The sequence below is a fragment of the Micromesistius poutassou genome (genome assembly GCF_964030765.1).
Source record: "Micromesistius poutassou genome assembly, chromosome: 10".
Lineage (NCBI taxonomy): Eukaryota > Metazoa > Chordata > Actinopteri > Gadiformes > Gadidae > Micromesistius > Micromesistius poutassou.
This window is the reverse complement of record NC_140280.1, coordinates 16927505-16944329: the sequence shown is the minus strand read 5'-3', so window position 1 is coordinate 16944329 and position 16825 is coordinate 16927505. Positions and strand designations below refer to the sequence as shown.

Genomic DNA, 16825 nt, shown 5'->3' with positions numbered 1-16825 from the left:
ACGGAGCCCATTTAGGTTAAGCCCTGTTGGCTGTAGGATTAGTCAACGCAAACCCCCATTTTTGGAAGACAAATGTATTTGCATCATTCTCGCTCCTATGACAGAATGAGTCACAACCAGGGATCTGACATAGACGGTGAAGAGTGGGGAGGTATGGGATAGTTATCGCAGACTTTTCCAGGTTTGAAGTTGAAGATTTAAAAGAGGAAATCTTTTCCGTTACAGTCGTCTGTTCACAATGCTGAAAGTTTCTTGCATACTCCACTGAAGGAGCAAAGTCAGATGACTTCAAGGGCTGGGTCACAGCAGCCAAGAGTGATAAAAACAGTGATTTGAGCAACAAAGAGAAAGAACTGCAAGGGCCCTTTAGAAGGGGGTGGGGTACCCTATATCGTACATGTTTAAGAATGGAAGGGTGCAGGGGGGAGATGTCTTTGTGAAATTGGTTGTAAGCTTTTGGCAGAAGGATATGTTAATTTAGCCATCTGCCAACATGCCAGTTTTTGCTGCTGTCCAATAGAAGCGTACCGATGTTGCTTGATGTGTTTGGATTTTTTTAATACATATATATATATATATATATATATATATATATATAATTTTTCAATATGGTCCAAATGCTCAAAAGTGAGCAAGAGAAAAACAATCGAGAATAACCGTCAGTCTAAATTACAACAGGATGCACAATTATTAAACTTCCTCGTGGAAACATAGCAATTTCCAACCCATGCACTCCTTTCTATGTTTCATTACATTGCCTGGAAATAGAATATGTGTATTTCTAATGTGAGTTGTGATGCATTACAGTGTTTACCCCACAGGCACCCAGCAGTGGGGCTATACCACTCCTGGACTACGAGCACCACTGGAATCAGCCTTGCAAAACAAAAACTAACAAAAATGATGATCATATATTTATATGATATAAAAATATAATATGTTCCCCCGGCTGCAACCCCTTGAATTGTTATATGTGATGATACTGTTGCATTAGCTCATGCATGGCTTAAGATTTAAGTAGGAATAATGAAGAGAAAAAGCAACACTGCCAAAATCGACAAAAATGGCCTGGGGCACATAGCACATGCTATTTGTTGCTATGTTAAATGGTTATGCCGTTTTTGTTGGAATGAATGCACCAGAGAATCACTGGTCACACTAAGTGTCTCCACGCACAGTGTGGAGACAGCAGTGTGTACATGGTCACATCAGCACTGTGCACACCCACACATCAGCACCAATGTACACTGCCAATTTTGTGTGCACGCGCACATTTACATAGTGCGCCTCACACACAACTCAGCTTGAAAGAATCTTAGGGGAACCACAGAATTGATACACAAATAGCAATTGATCCCATTTCACTTAATTCCTACAAGCCAATGTTGCCGGAAGTCAGGCTGAATATAAGTGTACAGTATATAGATGGCCAGTCAGGGAAGGAGCTAGCCTGGATCCCTGGCGAGTGTTGCAGCGGTGTCTCTGAGAATGGGGACACCTTGCTTTTAACTGCTCCTTATGAGTTTGCTGGGTCTCACTCAATCAATAACTTAACAGGCGCTGACGTGGAACCAACAGGGCAGGAGGAAGAGAGGCAGACCGAGAACCACCTGGAGAAGAAGAAGAACCACAGAACAGGAGATGAGGAAAGAAGGGCTGTCGTGGAAACATCTGGAGCGGAGTGCCCAAGACCGGAAAGGATGGAAGAACTTTGTTGATGGCCTATTTTCCTATGGGAATTTAAAAGCCTTACTAACTAACTAACTCGGCAGGGCTTTGTGGAGAGTGTGTTTGATACCAAGCATAAGAGAACACTTAAAGTGCATTAAGTGACTCATAAAATTGCTGGTGCTTCATAAATGCAGTGCACTTACCTTGAAAACCGTACGTGGAACACACCGTAAGGGCTGACGAGTTATAACCCCTTTTGTGTGTGCATGCACTGGGTTTATCAATTAAAGGAGCGACATTTCATTTCATTTCAAATACAGTAGGGCGAAGTATAGTCAATTAGGGTAAACAAAAGTTGTTTAGGTCCATCGGGTTCAGAACACTTGAATATGAATGTTCACATTCATGTAATCACTATATCACACTTAACTGATATCCAGAGTGCATACCATTATATGGATTACCTGAGCTCAGTAGCTTTGCCAATCCTATAATTTTTCAATAAGATTAGTGTGCCGTCTGCTTCCTGTAGTCAAAGGAACTATCCACATCATGCCAATAAAGTTTCCTTGTGTTGTCCTGTCACATGTGACAGTGCTTAATCCTCCAAGTGCCTAGTATTAATGAATTAATGGGGATTATATCAGATAAGCATCACGGACATCATGAATAGGTCTGCACAGAAAATCATGTTTTTTTTAAGGCTTAGTATTAACACCATAACATTCCCATGAATAATTTCCAAGGGGTTATGAGGATTTAAATGTATTATTCTAAATATCATTAGGGTATAATATATTTAGGTATTGAGGTGGGAATATGAGATATCATGGATGTAAGACACACTCTGAATCCCATTATAGCTTTATTTTAAAACATACTTCTTTGTTATGTTGGATGAAGACAGCCGGGCAGACAGACAAGAAAGAAATAACAATGATAGTGACTTTTTGCTCGGATAATAATATTTCCTGTGCAATTTTTTGTTAGCAAAAATCGCTAAGAGCACTTTAAGCACATACTCCTCTAAACGTGATTGACTTTCAAATGGCACACACTTTTTTTTTTTGCCTAAGGCCATTTCCTAGAGGCCATTTTGTCTCCATTATTGTGGTAAGTGACCCTCCTATCTGTCTTTTCACACATTGTGCGTGAATTTGAATGTCATTTTAATGGAGAAGTTTGTAGCTAATAATGGCTGCTCAAGTTGTCTATTGATGCCCATCGCACAGCTGTCTATGCATAAAATAGCCTCTTCATGTTAATGCAATGTGACTAAGACTTTGTACATATATATACGTATATATTTATATATATATATATATATATATATGCAAATTCCCTCTGTGATTATATGCTTTTGCTAGGGATTTAAATTAACCCCAGGGAATGTGAACTAAGCCATTAAACAAGAAGGCCCAATTATAGGCAATATATACACTTATATATGTATATATATGCAATTAATACACTTTAAAGTTAAATGCAAGGTTCAGATCTGTGATGTTGAGTGCTAAACCGCTGTCCGCTGTTTAGGAGTGTGTGTGTGTATGGGGGGGGGGGGGGGGGGGGGCGGTATCGGCAATGACCAGAACTAATCTGTCCCACTTAGCCGCAAGGCCTCCATTTTTAGAAGTGTGCACAAAATTATTCTAATTCAAATCCGCCTAACAATGCAACCCCATTCGCCAAGCATTAGGAATCACCACCACGCCATCGCCACAATACCTCCACACTCACGCTTTCCCTGAGCAACAAATAAATATGGGGGGGAAAAAAGACAAGACTGGGGTTAGCGGGGGGTTTCAGTGGGTGCCACTGGCATCAAAGGGGGATAATTCGCTGGCCTGCGTGGGAGGGCTTGTTCTACTGTACGTAGCCACAGCCCGCCATGCTATCCAACTGTACGTAATATTGTTTGTTCCATATATAGACACGGTGTGCAGTGGGAGGCTGTCAGCACAATGTTCTGGAGGTCGGGCTGGGGCAGCTGGGTGCAGAAGGGGGGGGGGGGGTGGGGGTGTTGCTCAGGGGCCAAGAGATCAACACCGCTGGCTTTTGTCTAAACTCATCTGAGGGCCTGTCTCCGCTATTAAAAGGGTGTTTACACAAGACTAAACATGCTGTTCCTCCGGATGTCAGTTATCAGGGTTTTTGGCTCAGCGGCCGCTAGTTTGAGAAGCGCTCTGTCTGGCTAATTAACGGCACACAATTGAGTGGATCTTTGCGCTTATGAAAGAGGGATTCGTTTTCTGGTTACAGATATTGATATTTATGCTTAAAAAAAGCTGTATTACTATTTACCGTTATAAAAAGAGTACTTCATTACCATAACAGGAGTTCATTAATAAGAGATCATCGCAAGGAATTCTTACACGGTCAAAATCCATTTTATTTGGTGGGGAGAGTAAATCAACTAACAACAAGCAAATAATGTGAAAAAAGAAAGTCCAAATAAATGGAGAAAACACTCATAACCATGCATTCTTCATTGAAACTCATTTAGAACAGGGCTCCCTGATGATTCACTCAGCGGCAGGTTGTCTGTATTCTCTGCATCCCTGATGCCAATTTACTACATTTATACTAATACTTGAGTGAGGCACAGAAATTAAGATTCTTGGCTAGGTTGGGAGCCCAGTTTTTGGAAACACTGGGCAGAATACCAAACTGAATACTGAATATGGTTCATTTTATCACAGTTGAGGAAAAGGGATGATTTAATTCATATCAACACAATTTCAAACTTGCAGTGCTGGTTTGATTGTTGGTATAAAAGCAGCATTTCGTATTCCACTTCATGCTAAAATAAATAATACGCATTGCACACAAATTGCAGTATTTAAGGAAATCCAATGCCGAACCACACAACTTTAGGTTTATAAATTGACCATTTAAATAGACTTTAGGCACATCAATCAGAATGTTCAGTTAGATGCTTGTGGATGGGATTCTGTAGTGAAGGTGAAATACAGTTAAAGGGGTACCAAACCCTCTTCTTGGCCAAAGGTGGCCAGGGTATTACCTGCTCCTTATGTGAGCACTAAACCGCAACAGCTGAACCGAAATGAGTTTGATTTTCTGAATGGAACCGTGACAGGCGTAATTTCTCATTTAGGCCAAATGGTGTCCTAGTGATTAACCCTTGAATGGTTCTAAAGGGCTGGCATGGAAATACCATGGAATGGAATGGCATGGAAAATAATGTTTTTATTTGAACTCGTATAGCTGGCACAGGGGAGGAACAATAAAATTCAAAATTAAATATGAACAAATCGAAATACTCAATGGCGTTTAAAAATACATATTCTCTGTGGCAGAACATTTGGTATGCCTATATATCATATACTTCATTATCCCATATTAAACCATGAAGCTAAACCATACCATTGTATATGATGTGGTCATATATAGCATAGGACTATGCTATACAAGACCACCATTACATTAAAGCACATTATTCTAAAAGCCATGACATCATTGCAAACCACACCACACTGCTCCTTCTCATCTCCATCAACGAGGGGGGACATACGAGTGTAATCCAGTAGCAATCCAGGGGATGAATATGATAGGGCATGCGTCACTCGTTAGCCACCGAGAATAAAGCACAAATACAAAAAGATTTGGTGCCATATTACTGCAGAGATACTTGGCCAGGCCTGAGCGCAAGAGATAGTTATATAGAGCTGGCTCTTGTGAAAATCAACCCGGCCCTTATCTCATAGCCTCAGGTTGTCCCCCCTGGGAGAGGACTGCAGAGTGCAAGCGGATGGGCCATTGGCCAGCCAGGTTTACGGTTGGACAGAGAAACATATTCGCAAATTTAAGGTGATCGCACTAGCCTCCTCATTAAAAGGATGCCTCTTTCAAAATGGTAATTTGTGAATGCAAGTGCTTCTTTTAAAAGGCAGCCTGTGCAGTCCAGCATGTCCAAAATAAAAATAAAGGAGGACATCCAGGCCAAAGAGTTTTGATTTATTTATTCAAAGTCAAGAAAAGTTAACCTCACATGAATTATTCTGTTTCTCTCTATTCATTTGATAGACTCTACCACTGTTTTCAAACAGCATTGATAAAGGACAATTATCATTCTAAAACGTGCCTAATCTAATAAAATAGGCATGCTCAACTGATACCTCAAGCTGTGCCAAAAGTAAACAGAGGGGGAAAGAAAACCCAATTCACACATTTCGGATCTGTTAAGCAGACATCTGCTCAGTACCTCTGAAAACCTGCCCTATGGAATCCTCAGAGGGGGTAGGTGTTAACACAATCCTCGACCCTGTCAGGATTAGCTCAGACACAACAGGCCCAAATTCAGAGGATGTGTAAACGCGCCACCTATAATTCAGCTTTCTCTATGCCTCACCATGGCTGCTCACCGGCAGCGGGAATGCAACCAATATTTTTGTCAGGAGACCTGGAATGATTGAATACACAATGTGAAAATTGTGTTGTCAAGTGCCATCTGAGGGACAAAAAACACCAAACCAAATCAACGTACAAACGGTGCAACTGCAAATATGTTCTCCTATGAGGACAGTTAGAATTTCGGCAGAAAAGTGATTCAAGCAGACTCAAAGCAAGTGATGAATAACTAGCTGCACAGAGCTCACCCTATGGGCAGACAGGACATCATTAAAACCAAAAACTGTTTATAGTGGGATTTACCCAACTTCTTCAAGCCGCTGGCTGCGTTCTAAACAGATATCCGGTAGCATCATCGCTCTTTCTTGGCAGAGACTTTGACTATTGCAAGGGATTGGCTATCAACTATGGGCTGAGACCACAAGAACACAAAATAACTAGAAGAGGAGGTATTAGTGGGCATAGATGCTTAAAACTTGACTAATTTATGCCCCTTTGTGAAAACAAGAAGGTCCCCCAGGAAAGAAAAGTTAGCAGGGGGGAGAGAAATAGATGACTTATCCTTCGAAATCCTTGAGTTTATGGAGGCTTTGAGAAAAAAGGGAAGAAAGTGCTGTGGAGCGTTTGTGTGTATACACACACTAGTTAATGCAGTAATAAACATTAACAAACAGTTCATTAACCATTTACTAATGGTCTTGTAATCGTCTAGTCATAGTGTTAATGATTTATTTTGCAGTTCATGTTAACTAATGTTATGGTGAGCATGTTAATCAAGATATTAATTGATTCATCATTTAATAGGGTTAAGGTTAACCCTAACCCCTATGCATATTCTATATAATAATGCTGAACTAATCTTAAATCATGGTTAATAATTGTACCCATATTGTAAAGTGTTACTGTGTTATAGTCTTAAAGAGAGATAGGTTAATACATCTGTGTGTCCAGTGAGTTGACAGCAAATGTCATCAGGAGTTCAATCTAAATCCGATGGTAAGATGAAAGTGATCGCATTCAGAAGTATACATGATTTATTTAGCAAAGGATCTCCTACTCGAATTTGAAGTAATCAGCTCCTTAGATTCTGAGGAGCAACTGATAAATGCACCCGAGAATCAGAATCAGTCACACTAAACCTCTCAGTGTACCTCAGCAGTGTGCGTGCGTGCGTGCGTGCATATATATATATATATATATATATATATATATATATGTGTGTATGTATTAGGACTGCGCAATATATCGTTTTCGTATCTAGATCACGATACTTCAATAAATGGGAGCTAAAAGATATAAGATAGGATACATATATACGTACAAATCCCCACACACACATATATATATATATATACACATCATACACATAAAATGCCTGACATCGAAACCCTTGCCATTCGTGGATTTTTGGTGGCTTTTCTTTTCATCAAGCCCAGTCCCCCGAGACAGGAGAACAATAAGGTCCAGGTCTTCAGCGAGCACACTGTCTCATCTTTCTTTTTTTTTCCTCCGTCTTTTGTGATTCGACCGTAGTGATGGGAGACTTGCTTGTTTCGGAGGGACTGTCATGTAGCATCAGTCGGCTGCACATCAGACTGTGCACAACACAGATGGGCCTGACGCTAGCTCCTGAAGAAATCTCTATCGTCGCTGCCTGTGGGCAATCTTTAGCATCATCATCCAGCCACAGCTCGATATGAAACCAATCTTTGGTTGCTTTTTCATGAAGCGGCTTGACCGTTTGTTTGCAGTACGTGGACATCGAGGCAGGCTAATAGATCTAACCAAACAATCGAGTGCTGATGAACACACAATTAAGCAAAAGAAGAAATGACTTTTTCTCTGTATTCATGTCAATGCGCACTCCTTCTCCTCGGCGAGTGATGAGCATGGACTGTGACAGCGGGGGAATTATGGCCACACAGGAGTGTGATGTTGATGTATGTGGAAGGTAGATACGGATCTTCCACTGCATTTTCGTACAAGAAATTCTTAGCTGATGGGTGATTCCTGCACAAAAAGCAGGACTGACAGCACACTATCTACTGTGTTAAAATATAGATTTGGGAAATAATTGGACATCAACTATGCATAGTCTGGCGAGGCTCTGATGAGGTCAAAAGCTAATAGGGTTTAATTTTTCATATGTTCCAAAAAAACAGCTTAGCTTGATGTCATTGCGGCTTAGCAATGACTGATGTTTTTTCCTTCTTTTTACATTGTCCTCTTTGAAAATAATGGCTTAAACCTGCCCAGTGGTCTTTTGCACAATAGGATGTAACATAATCTCATGAAAAAACAATGGGACAAAATTGCTTTTATGGATATGTGAGACTGGTTAGGCCTAAAATGAACCTTTCAGATATATATTTCCCAGGGTCTAGAATTACCCTCCGACATTGTGGTTGAGCAAAATAATTGGGCTTGCTTATTCACACTTAAGAGTTGAATTACCTCAGCATGGGTACAATTCTGATAATAATAAATAAACCTGCAGAAAAATAGCATAAAAGTCTGACTTTTGTCCCGTGCAGTACGCTGAGATATGCAGCTTTCTTTGGCACCATAAAAACTGTGCAGAATGGGCCATTTCATTAAAATCTTGGCACTATGCTCTCTTACATAGCTCGTGCTAAGGGCCTTGAAAAGGAAATGCACACACAGTGAAGCTCACAATGATAAATACTTCTCTGTACGTCTCCTGAACTGAGATAGCTTAAAGTTCCTCATAATTAGTCAAGCAGGAGAGAGGACAGGGGAAGATAGATGCTGAAGAAAGACAAGAGCGGGAAAAGGATAGATGGAGGTAAAAAGATAGATTGAGGTAAAGATAGATGGATTCAAAGGATATTCTTCTTGGGAACATGAAGGTTATTTTAAGTGAGGATAGGGTGCTGAAACCAGCTCACACGCACACACACACACACACACACAGACAAACCTGCCTCTCTCTTCTAAATCAAAGACGAGTGCTGAGGACCACGTCTAACTCCGTTCCTGGCTGTCTCTCTCTCTCCCCGTCTCACTCTGCATCTCACAATGAGTCGTGCCAAGGCGGAGGGGGAGGTTGATGGGGGACTAGGACTGTCTCAAGACATGCGATCTGAATGTGTGCACATATTCACGTGTGGGGGGACGACTGACGTTTGTCATGAAAAGCAGTGGTGGCCAACAAAAGGGCTCACACCGGCGGCTAATGGACAAAGGGTGTGGAGAGAGAGATGGAGGGAGAGATACTACATGTAGAGAAAAAAAAGAGAGAGAGATGAAGATAGGGAGTGAGAAAGAGAGAGACATGAAGAGAGAAAGAGACATGAAGAGAGAGAGAGAGAGAGAGAGAGAGAGAGAGAGAGAGAGAGAGAGAGAGAGAGAGATGAAGGTAGGGAGCGAGAAAGAAAGAGACATGAAGAGAGAGAGAGAGACATGGAACGAGAAAGAGAAAGGGTTGAGAGAGGGCAACAGAAAGAGAGAAAAAAGAAAGGTGTAAGGTTGACATCATCAGTTGAATAGGGGAGACAGGGCGGGTGGAGAGTGGATACTGTTGAAGCTGAGGAGTGTGTGTGTGTGTGTGTGTGTGTGTGTGTGTGTGTGTGTGTGTGTGTGTGTGTGTGTGTGTGTGTGTGTGTGTGTGTGTGTGGAGGTGCAGGGGTTGTTACAGAGAGCAGACTAAGGTCACAAAGTTGTATTGTGGTACCCGGACTAACATATGTGTAATTATTTGTCAGGGTATAAGCCTACTGCTGCAGAATGTGGGTCACCATCCCCAATGCCCCTCTCTCTCTCTCTCTCTCTCTCTCTCTCTCTCTCTCTCCATTTGGAGTCAGGACATGTGAATACTGCATGGCTGTACTGTGGGGACCCTGCACTGAGAAACAGTGCAGCAGGCAGGAGACCATCGCAAGAGCCATAGTCGCCCAGAGGGACTGGGCTCCTCATTTGAGATATGGTTTGATGTGAGACAGCGATTCCTCCCAGAATACAGTGAAAGATCTGCAAGAATCATTGCAATAACCAGTGTGTGTGTGTGTGTGTGTGTGTGTGTGCGTGCCAGTGCATGTGTGTGTGTGTGTGTGTGTGTGAATCAATGGTGTGTTCCGAAGACCTTCATGGACCTTGATAACTATGGCTGTATTAGAAGTGTTATCTCCTTATTCTTCTGCGTCTATTAATACTGCAATGCATCTTGTAATCGCATTGCCATGGCAACTGGGTGAAATTTCGCCGCTGTCCCATCGCAAGATCGACAGGCGCGCGTGCCACGCATATACGTCTCTCCCTTAAAGTACATCTTTCCTGACAGCGTCGCAGAGACACGGGCAGAGGGGGAAAAACAGAGAGGTTCCACAAGTGTCCGTGCTCAGCGCATGTTGTATTCTCTCTCTCTCCTGCTCTCTCTCTCCTTTGTCTCACCATCCTCTGTACTCACAAGTCAAGATCCTCAAAGCTGAAAGGCTGAGACTAAAAGGGATGGAACGACTCTATAGTGGTAGAGAGGGAGTGTGTGTGTGTGTGTGTGTGTGTGTGTGTGTGTGTGTGTGTGTGTGTGTGTGTGTGTGTGTGTGTGTGTGTGTGTGTGTGTGTGTGTGTGTGTGTGTGTGTGCGTGCGTGCGTGCGTGCGTGCGTGCGTGCGTGCGTGCGTGCGTGCGTGCGCGTACAAGGTTGCGTGTAACTATGCATGCGTTTTATTGGTCGCAGGAACTCATCTTGTTCTGGGCCTCTGATTCATCTCAAAAGACGTTCCTTGTTCCATCTTTAATCAGCCTCCCTTGACAGACTGTCGGCAGTCGGCTTCCAGAACCATTGAATTCACAACCCAGTGAGAGGGCTTCCAGAGGAGGAGCAGCTATATACTCCTAGCCCCGTCTCTTTTTAACCCTCCCGTTTTATCATCCTCAACGCCTGCGCCCCATCCACCCCCACCACCACCACCTCCACCACCCCCAACACCAGCAGCAGCCGCTCCACCCCCAGTGAGAGCATCGGAAAAAGGAGGCGGCACGCCTTAGGCTTCTAAGAAGAGATAGGCGGTGGTCTGGAGATGACTAACGTGACCGGCTAAATGTTTCAAAGGGAGAACAAGGAGGAGGGAGGTGGAGGGAAGGAGAGAGGGGGCGGTGTATAACAAAGCCGGCGTCTCGTATAACAGCGGGAGGGAGGGGAGGGGGGGGAGTCCTTGGTGGCTTTAGAGCATCATCTCTCTGCTAAATGAATTCCAGAGTGCTTCTTCGTAAAAACACGAAAAAAACAACAACAACAATTTAATCAGCCTTTTTTGCTCAAGTTTGTGCGAAGGCGCGAGAGACGGGAAGCGGAGAAGGCACCGGGACTAGCTTAGATCGTACGCAGCTCCACTCAAGCAGAGTCTCCTTGAGAGCAGATGTTGCTGTGGCAGGCCCCAGATAAATGTCTGCACTTGCTGAGGGTGAGGGAATTGATAATAAATGGAATGTCATCTATGGAGGGTGGCGGTGGTGGAGGGGACATTAATACAGTCACACAGCAGCCGTCAGCCGTGACTTCACGTGTTTTGTACGGTATACCATACTTCTGTGGTGCTAAACCCTGAAGTTCTCTATTAGCTGGGCAGTTCTGGCCTGCAATAAAGTGAATGGCTGGTTACAATAGGGTATAGAAATGTCCAATCACTGTAAAAGTGCTGCACTTTTGTCAGCAGGGCAGAGGGAAAGATCGGCTTTGCTCAATTGTTTTCGAGAGCGTGCAGCGCTGAAGTACTGCTGTGAGCGTTCAACTAATTACGTCTACGAGAGGAAATGAATGCACTGTTTTGCATTTGTATTGTTGCTGAGTAACATGTGCAACTTTTAGTTACCGTTTCAGTTACCGACAGAGGTGCTTTGAAAAGCTAATTTGGTACCGAATCCCTGGGTTTGAAACACGTCATTTTAGCAATCTGATGAATGTAGCCTAGATATTTCAATTCATACGCTTGAGATATTTAGAAAGACATAACCCACATAACTCATAGTCAACTAACTAAGGGGAAGAACCTGTGAAAAGAAAGAACCTCACATAGCCAAACCGTCCTTTAAAAAACAAAGTAAGAACACAGGAAAGAAAAACTAAACTGGGGGGCCAAACATGACCCCCAATTAACCGCCTCCTTTTACCCTGCTATTTCCAACAGCCGCTGAAGCTTTAAATTAGCCTCTTGTTTTCCCCTTCTTTTATTCCCTATGGCTCAGAGCTACGCAACAAAATGGCCCAGAAATCGCCCTGCTTTATGTGTGAATCCATTGCAAGCCCCCCGTATTTACCCTGGCATTGACATTTTTATCACCTGGCCACGGGCTCATGAAATTTTAAAGCACATTTCTGAAAGCGTATGTAGAATTGTTATTGAAGGTGATAACACACCTTATTAACCATGAGCCAGGTGTGTGGGACAAAGGGATGGAATACGTAACGCTTGTTGTTTTTTAACTGCCATTTTTTTTAATGGGGGTGGGCCTACCACCTCACTGAAGGAAGATTGTGGGGAAAAAAATGAATAACCAAAGGTGATTTCATTCACTTTTCGTCTTTGGTTGAAGTTGTGGGTTATTCGATGTTAATGACAACAACTGTCCGAATATCAAAGACATAGCGATGCATATGTATAATTCAAACAACCGTATATGTCAAAAGATTGAGCCAACCTTTTCTCTCATGTTCTTATTATGGCACACGCCCCTAAATAAAAGCAGCATAAGAGCAACAGTGAGGTTTTTCTCCAGCACACACAGAGACGTCATCTATCTAGCCTTCGGCAAACACAGGCTTGTGGGAGACTTCCAGAGTATTCCAAAAATACATTCAAATAAGTCACAGAGCCTGCGACTGAACACGGTGGCTTTTGCTTTCACATAATCCGTCCACCCATCCGTCCATCCGTCCATGCAGGAGGGACTAAATGAGCCCTACTTATGCAAGTAGCTGACCTCCCTTACAGTCACATCTGTCTTGTGCTCACAAGAACAGATGCTATGGGGAAAGGTAAAGACTTGGGGTACAGTGTGTAGTGGCCAATTCTGGTTGCTAGGCAGCAAATGCTGGTGCCGGGGGAAATAATATTGTTTTTCCAGGGTTTTTTTGTGAGTCATTCAGACTTTCAACAGTAAAATGCAATATGTGAAATTATATTATACTGTCCTTATCCATATAAGATATATGGCCATATATTTGACATGTGGACACCTACATGAGGTATTTAGCATACCACCCCATTTAAGTTTAATCATCTAAAGAAACTAATAGCGACAAAAAAATGACCTGACCAGTATTACGTGATTGCCTCGCTATTAACTAACCAAAGTATATAACACGACATTTGTCATATGTTATTGAGTGGATACATAAATACATACATTGAAAGTGACACAGTTCATTGCACAAATATTGTAAAACTGTGTCAAATCAGTGGGCAGGGACACAGGGAACCGAACCGCTTATGTAATATTATTACTGGACCAACACAGAGCAGAGATACTGTTTCATATGGAGAACGCATGGAGGCCTTGAAAGTGAATTTAGAGTGGATTTATACCCTTGACAACCTGAGCAGCAGAAGTCTTCTGAGCTCACCCTGCATGGTGACAGCAGGGAACAGCCATTTGTCTGGATTAACTCAAAAATGGAGCTCTGTCAGGACTTCAAAGCGAAAGTGAAGGCTAATTAAGTTTCCAACAAATGTCTTAATTGAACAAAAGTTGGTGTAACCGTTACACGGCTCATATTTGCCGTGCGTTTCATCATCCTACCTCAGTTGGTAGTAAATAGTGTCAGTTTCTTCCAGCCCCGAAATCCTCAAAAAAACTTAAGGTAAGAAATAATTACAGTGGCAACACAGGACATGAAAAGATGAGCCAGAGAAGACAAGACGAACTGTATGAAACCCCTGCAGCTATAATTCCAAATTAACTAGGTCAACCCATGAGGGGTATTGGGGGTAGCATGTTAATTAATACCAAATATACCCCAGTTGTTGGCAGGAGGAGGACCAAAATCAATCTGATCAAAAAATGAGATTTGTGAATTCTAGAGGGCCTATTGAAAAACACGCCTCTGGTTCTTTATCGCTGTTGCACAAAGAATCACTCAACATGGAAAATTAATTTTTACAACATTGTGTGTAACTAGTGCAACAAATTTCTCAACTCTTTCTTGCAATAGAAGTGTTTGTACGTGGGAATTGTATAGAAATCCACAATGCTAATATCTGACAAAACCCTTGTGTCGTGAATCACGAGAGAGGGGATTGTGCTGTCGGTATTCATACAATGTCGCATCGTGACAGCCCCCGCTTTAAACAGTCGAGCATTAAACGCAATGTATTTGCATAATTATATGCTGAGAAAAAGTCACCTGCCCTGAATGTTAAGACACTGCTTGAAAAAGGCAAAATAACCTGTAAAATCAGACTCTTTCTCCATCTCCCCCTCTGAAAATTACTGAGCTTTAATTATTGCTGGAATGCAACCTGTTTTTGGAGAAAAATTGAAATGAAAAGGACTGGATATGTGTGATACACGCACATGTACCTCCTGAGCAGTCAGGCAGACATGAATCCACCACTCCATCAATCCCTTGATGGAAAATAACATGGACATCTACACTCATGCCATAACTTATCGTATCACAGAATCATCTTATTCCTGTGGGTTTAGTAATAGGATTACGCAGTGACTTAAGATAAAGATTAGTCCTCATTGTGGCCTCTGTTGGCAAATTAACATCCAAAGTAGTTTAGATGATTGTACTGATTAGTGCTGCCACATTATCACTGTTTACAATGTAATCTTAATGAGAGCAACATCCCTTTCATCTCAAATCTTTGTGATACATCTCACAAGTTGCATCTTCTGGATTACATTAACCATATTAGCAGTACATAGAGCATCTACAGGTGCCAGTGTGAAATGGGGAAGAGACAAAGGGGTGCAATTAAGAGCAGGTGGCGGCGATTGGCACTCGGAGTAAGTGTGTAGGTGTGAACAACACTCAAGTCAGATCAGAAACCGTGACCAAATACTTTTAAAGGGACTTACTTGAGGGAGAACTGTTCGATGGTGGCATTGGGCATAAGGTAGAGGAAGATGGTGAGGGTCTCGCCAGGCATCAGGGGCTTCTCGGGCAGCCTGAGGAACATGTTCTTGTCCAGCTGCTTATCCACCAGCTGCTGCTCCTGGCTGGCCTGGTAGAGGCTGATGCTGCCGATGCGCAGCAGGGGGTGCTGTGACAGAGGCTCCCCTCTGGAGCCACCCCGGTGGCCCAGGCCCTCCATGCACTCCCCCTCCGCATTGGGCTCGTGCAAGGTGTAGTAAAGCTCCGCCTGCAGGGTCTCGCTGGTGAGTCCGTCCAGGAGCCCGTCGCCGGAGCCTTTCCTCCGGCCCAGCGGGGCCATGTGGGTGTTGAACCAGGCCGACGGCAGGTCCAGCTGGGCCAGGCACTGGGCCAGGTTCCCCTTCATGCGGCAGGAGGTCTTGATCTCGCGCACGTCCCGGAAGGCGTGGAGCCGCACGCAGGGCAGCCGGTCCTGGGCCTTGAAGTCGTCCCAGTCGCGCCCAGCGATGTAGAAGAACACCTGGACCGTGGGGTTGTTGGAGAACACCCTGGCCTGGACGATGAACGCCCGCACCTTCCAGTTGACCGTCAGCTGCCCGGGGATGTCCAGCGGGCTGGCCGGCTGCAGCAGCTCCTTGGATAGGGCCTGGTCCCGGGAGAAAGGCCCGAAGGTTATGTTGATGGCCGGGAGGTCCTTGGTCTGGAAGACCACAAAGCTCTCGGAGCGCTGCAGCGGGTGTCCCGCGTTGTGGGGAGGGCTGGCTCCGCCGGTCCGACCGCCGCCGCCTCCGCCGCCACCGAAGACAGGTCCGGTGCTCTGGACCTCTTGGAGGAAGAAGGCCAGCTGGGCGTTGGACAGCTTGAAGTTGACAGGGAGGTAGACGTTAGGTGGGGAGGGGTTGGCCGTTGCCACGGAGGAGCTGAGGAGGACATCAGAGCTGGTGGGTGAGATTCTACCTGCAAGCGCTGCGGAGGGAAAAGGAAAAGAAAAGGGTTAAAGAGGTCTGAGGTCGCAGTCTTTACACCCTCACATGTTTAAGCATTCAAATGTACACGTTGTAAAGCCGGTGAACCCCGATAAATAAGTAAAATCTGAACGTGTACGGGCATACTGAAACATGGGGGGGAGAGAGAGAGAGACAGAGACAGAGAGAGAGAAACATAGAGACAGAGACAGAGAAACACAGAGACAGAGAGACAGAGGCGGAACGGGAGATGAATTAGAGGCAGACACATAGGTCAACTTTTCTCATTTGGACGCGGGGGGAAAGGGGGGGATGGGGTGGAATATAAGGTCAAGACACACACTAATCAGCTCATAACTGTCCGGGACATGACAAGTGTCAAAAGGTTGTGCTATGACAAGGAACGTGCTGCGGATATCTACAAGTTGCCTGGAAAAGCCGATGACGTTCAGCCTGAACGTGGCCACGAGCGGACTCCAGCTGTTATTTACCTGTTCAATAAGACAGCGTCTGCCATTGATCAGGTTGTACAACAAGTATACGACGCCACTCGGGACCCCCCTTTGATTTCAATACACGTCTAACAAGCGTCATACAAATCACCCTTCAAAAACCCTTGATTGGTACACAGACTTGTGTATATATAAACACAGCACAATATACCACCCAACATGAAAATGACTGTCTGAGCCGTGGGGGAGTGTGGATACTACCACGGCTCAGAGCAAGGGAAAACATGACTGTCTGTTAAAAAAGAA

The 16825-nt window shown here is 43.9% G+C and overlaps 1 protein-coding gene across 1 annotated transcript in view; it reads right to left on the bottom strand.

Moving 5' to 3' along the window:
- Positions 1-16825, bottom strand: part of tmem132e (transmembrane protein 132E) — an 88936-nt gene that overhangs the window by 71739 nt on the left and 372 nt on the right. The window contains exon 2 of the mRNA XM_084474803.1: positions 15087-16068. Within this exon, the coding sequence (XP_084330929.1) occupies positions 15087-16068 (982 nt within the window). The remainder of the gene's footprint in view (positions 1-15086; positions 16069-16825) is intronic.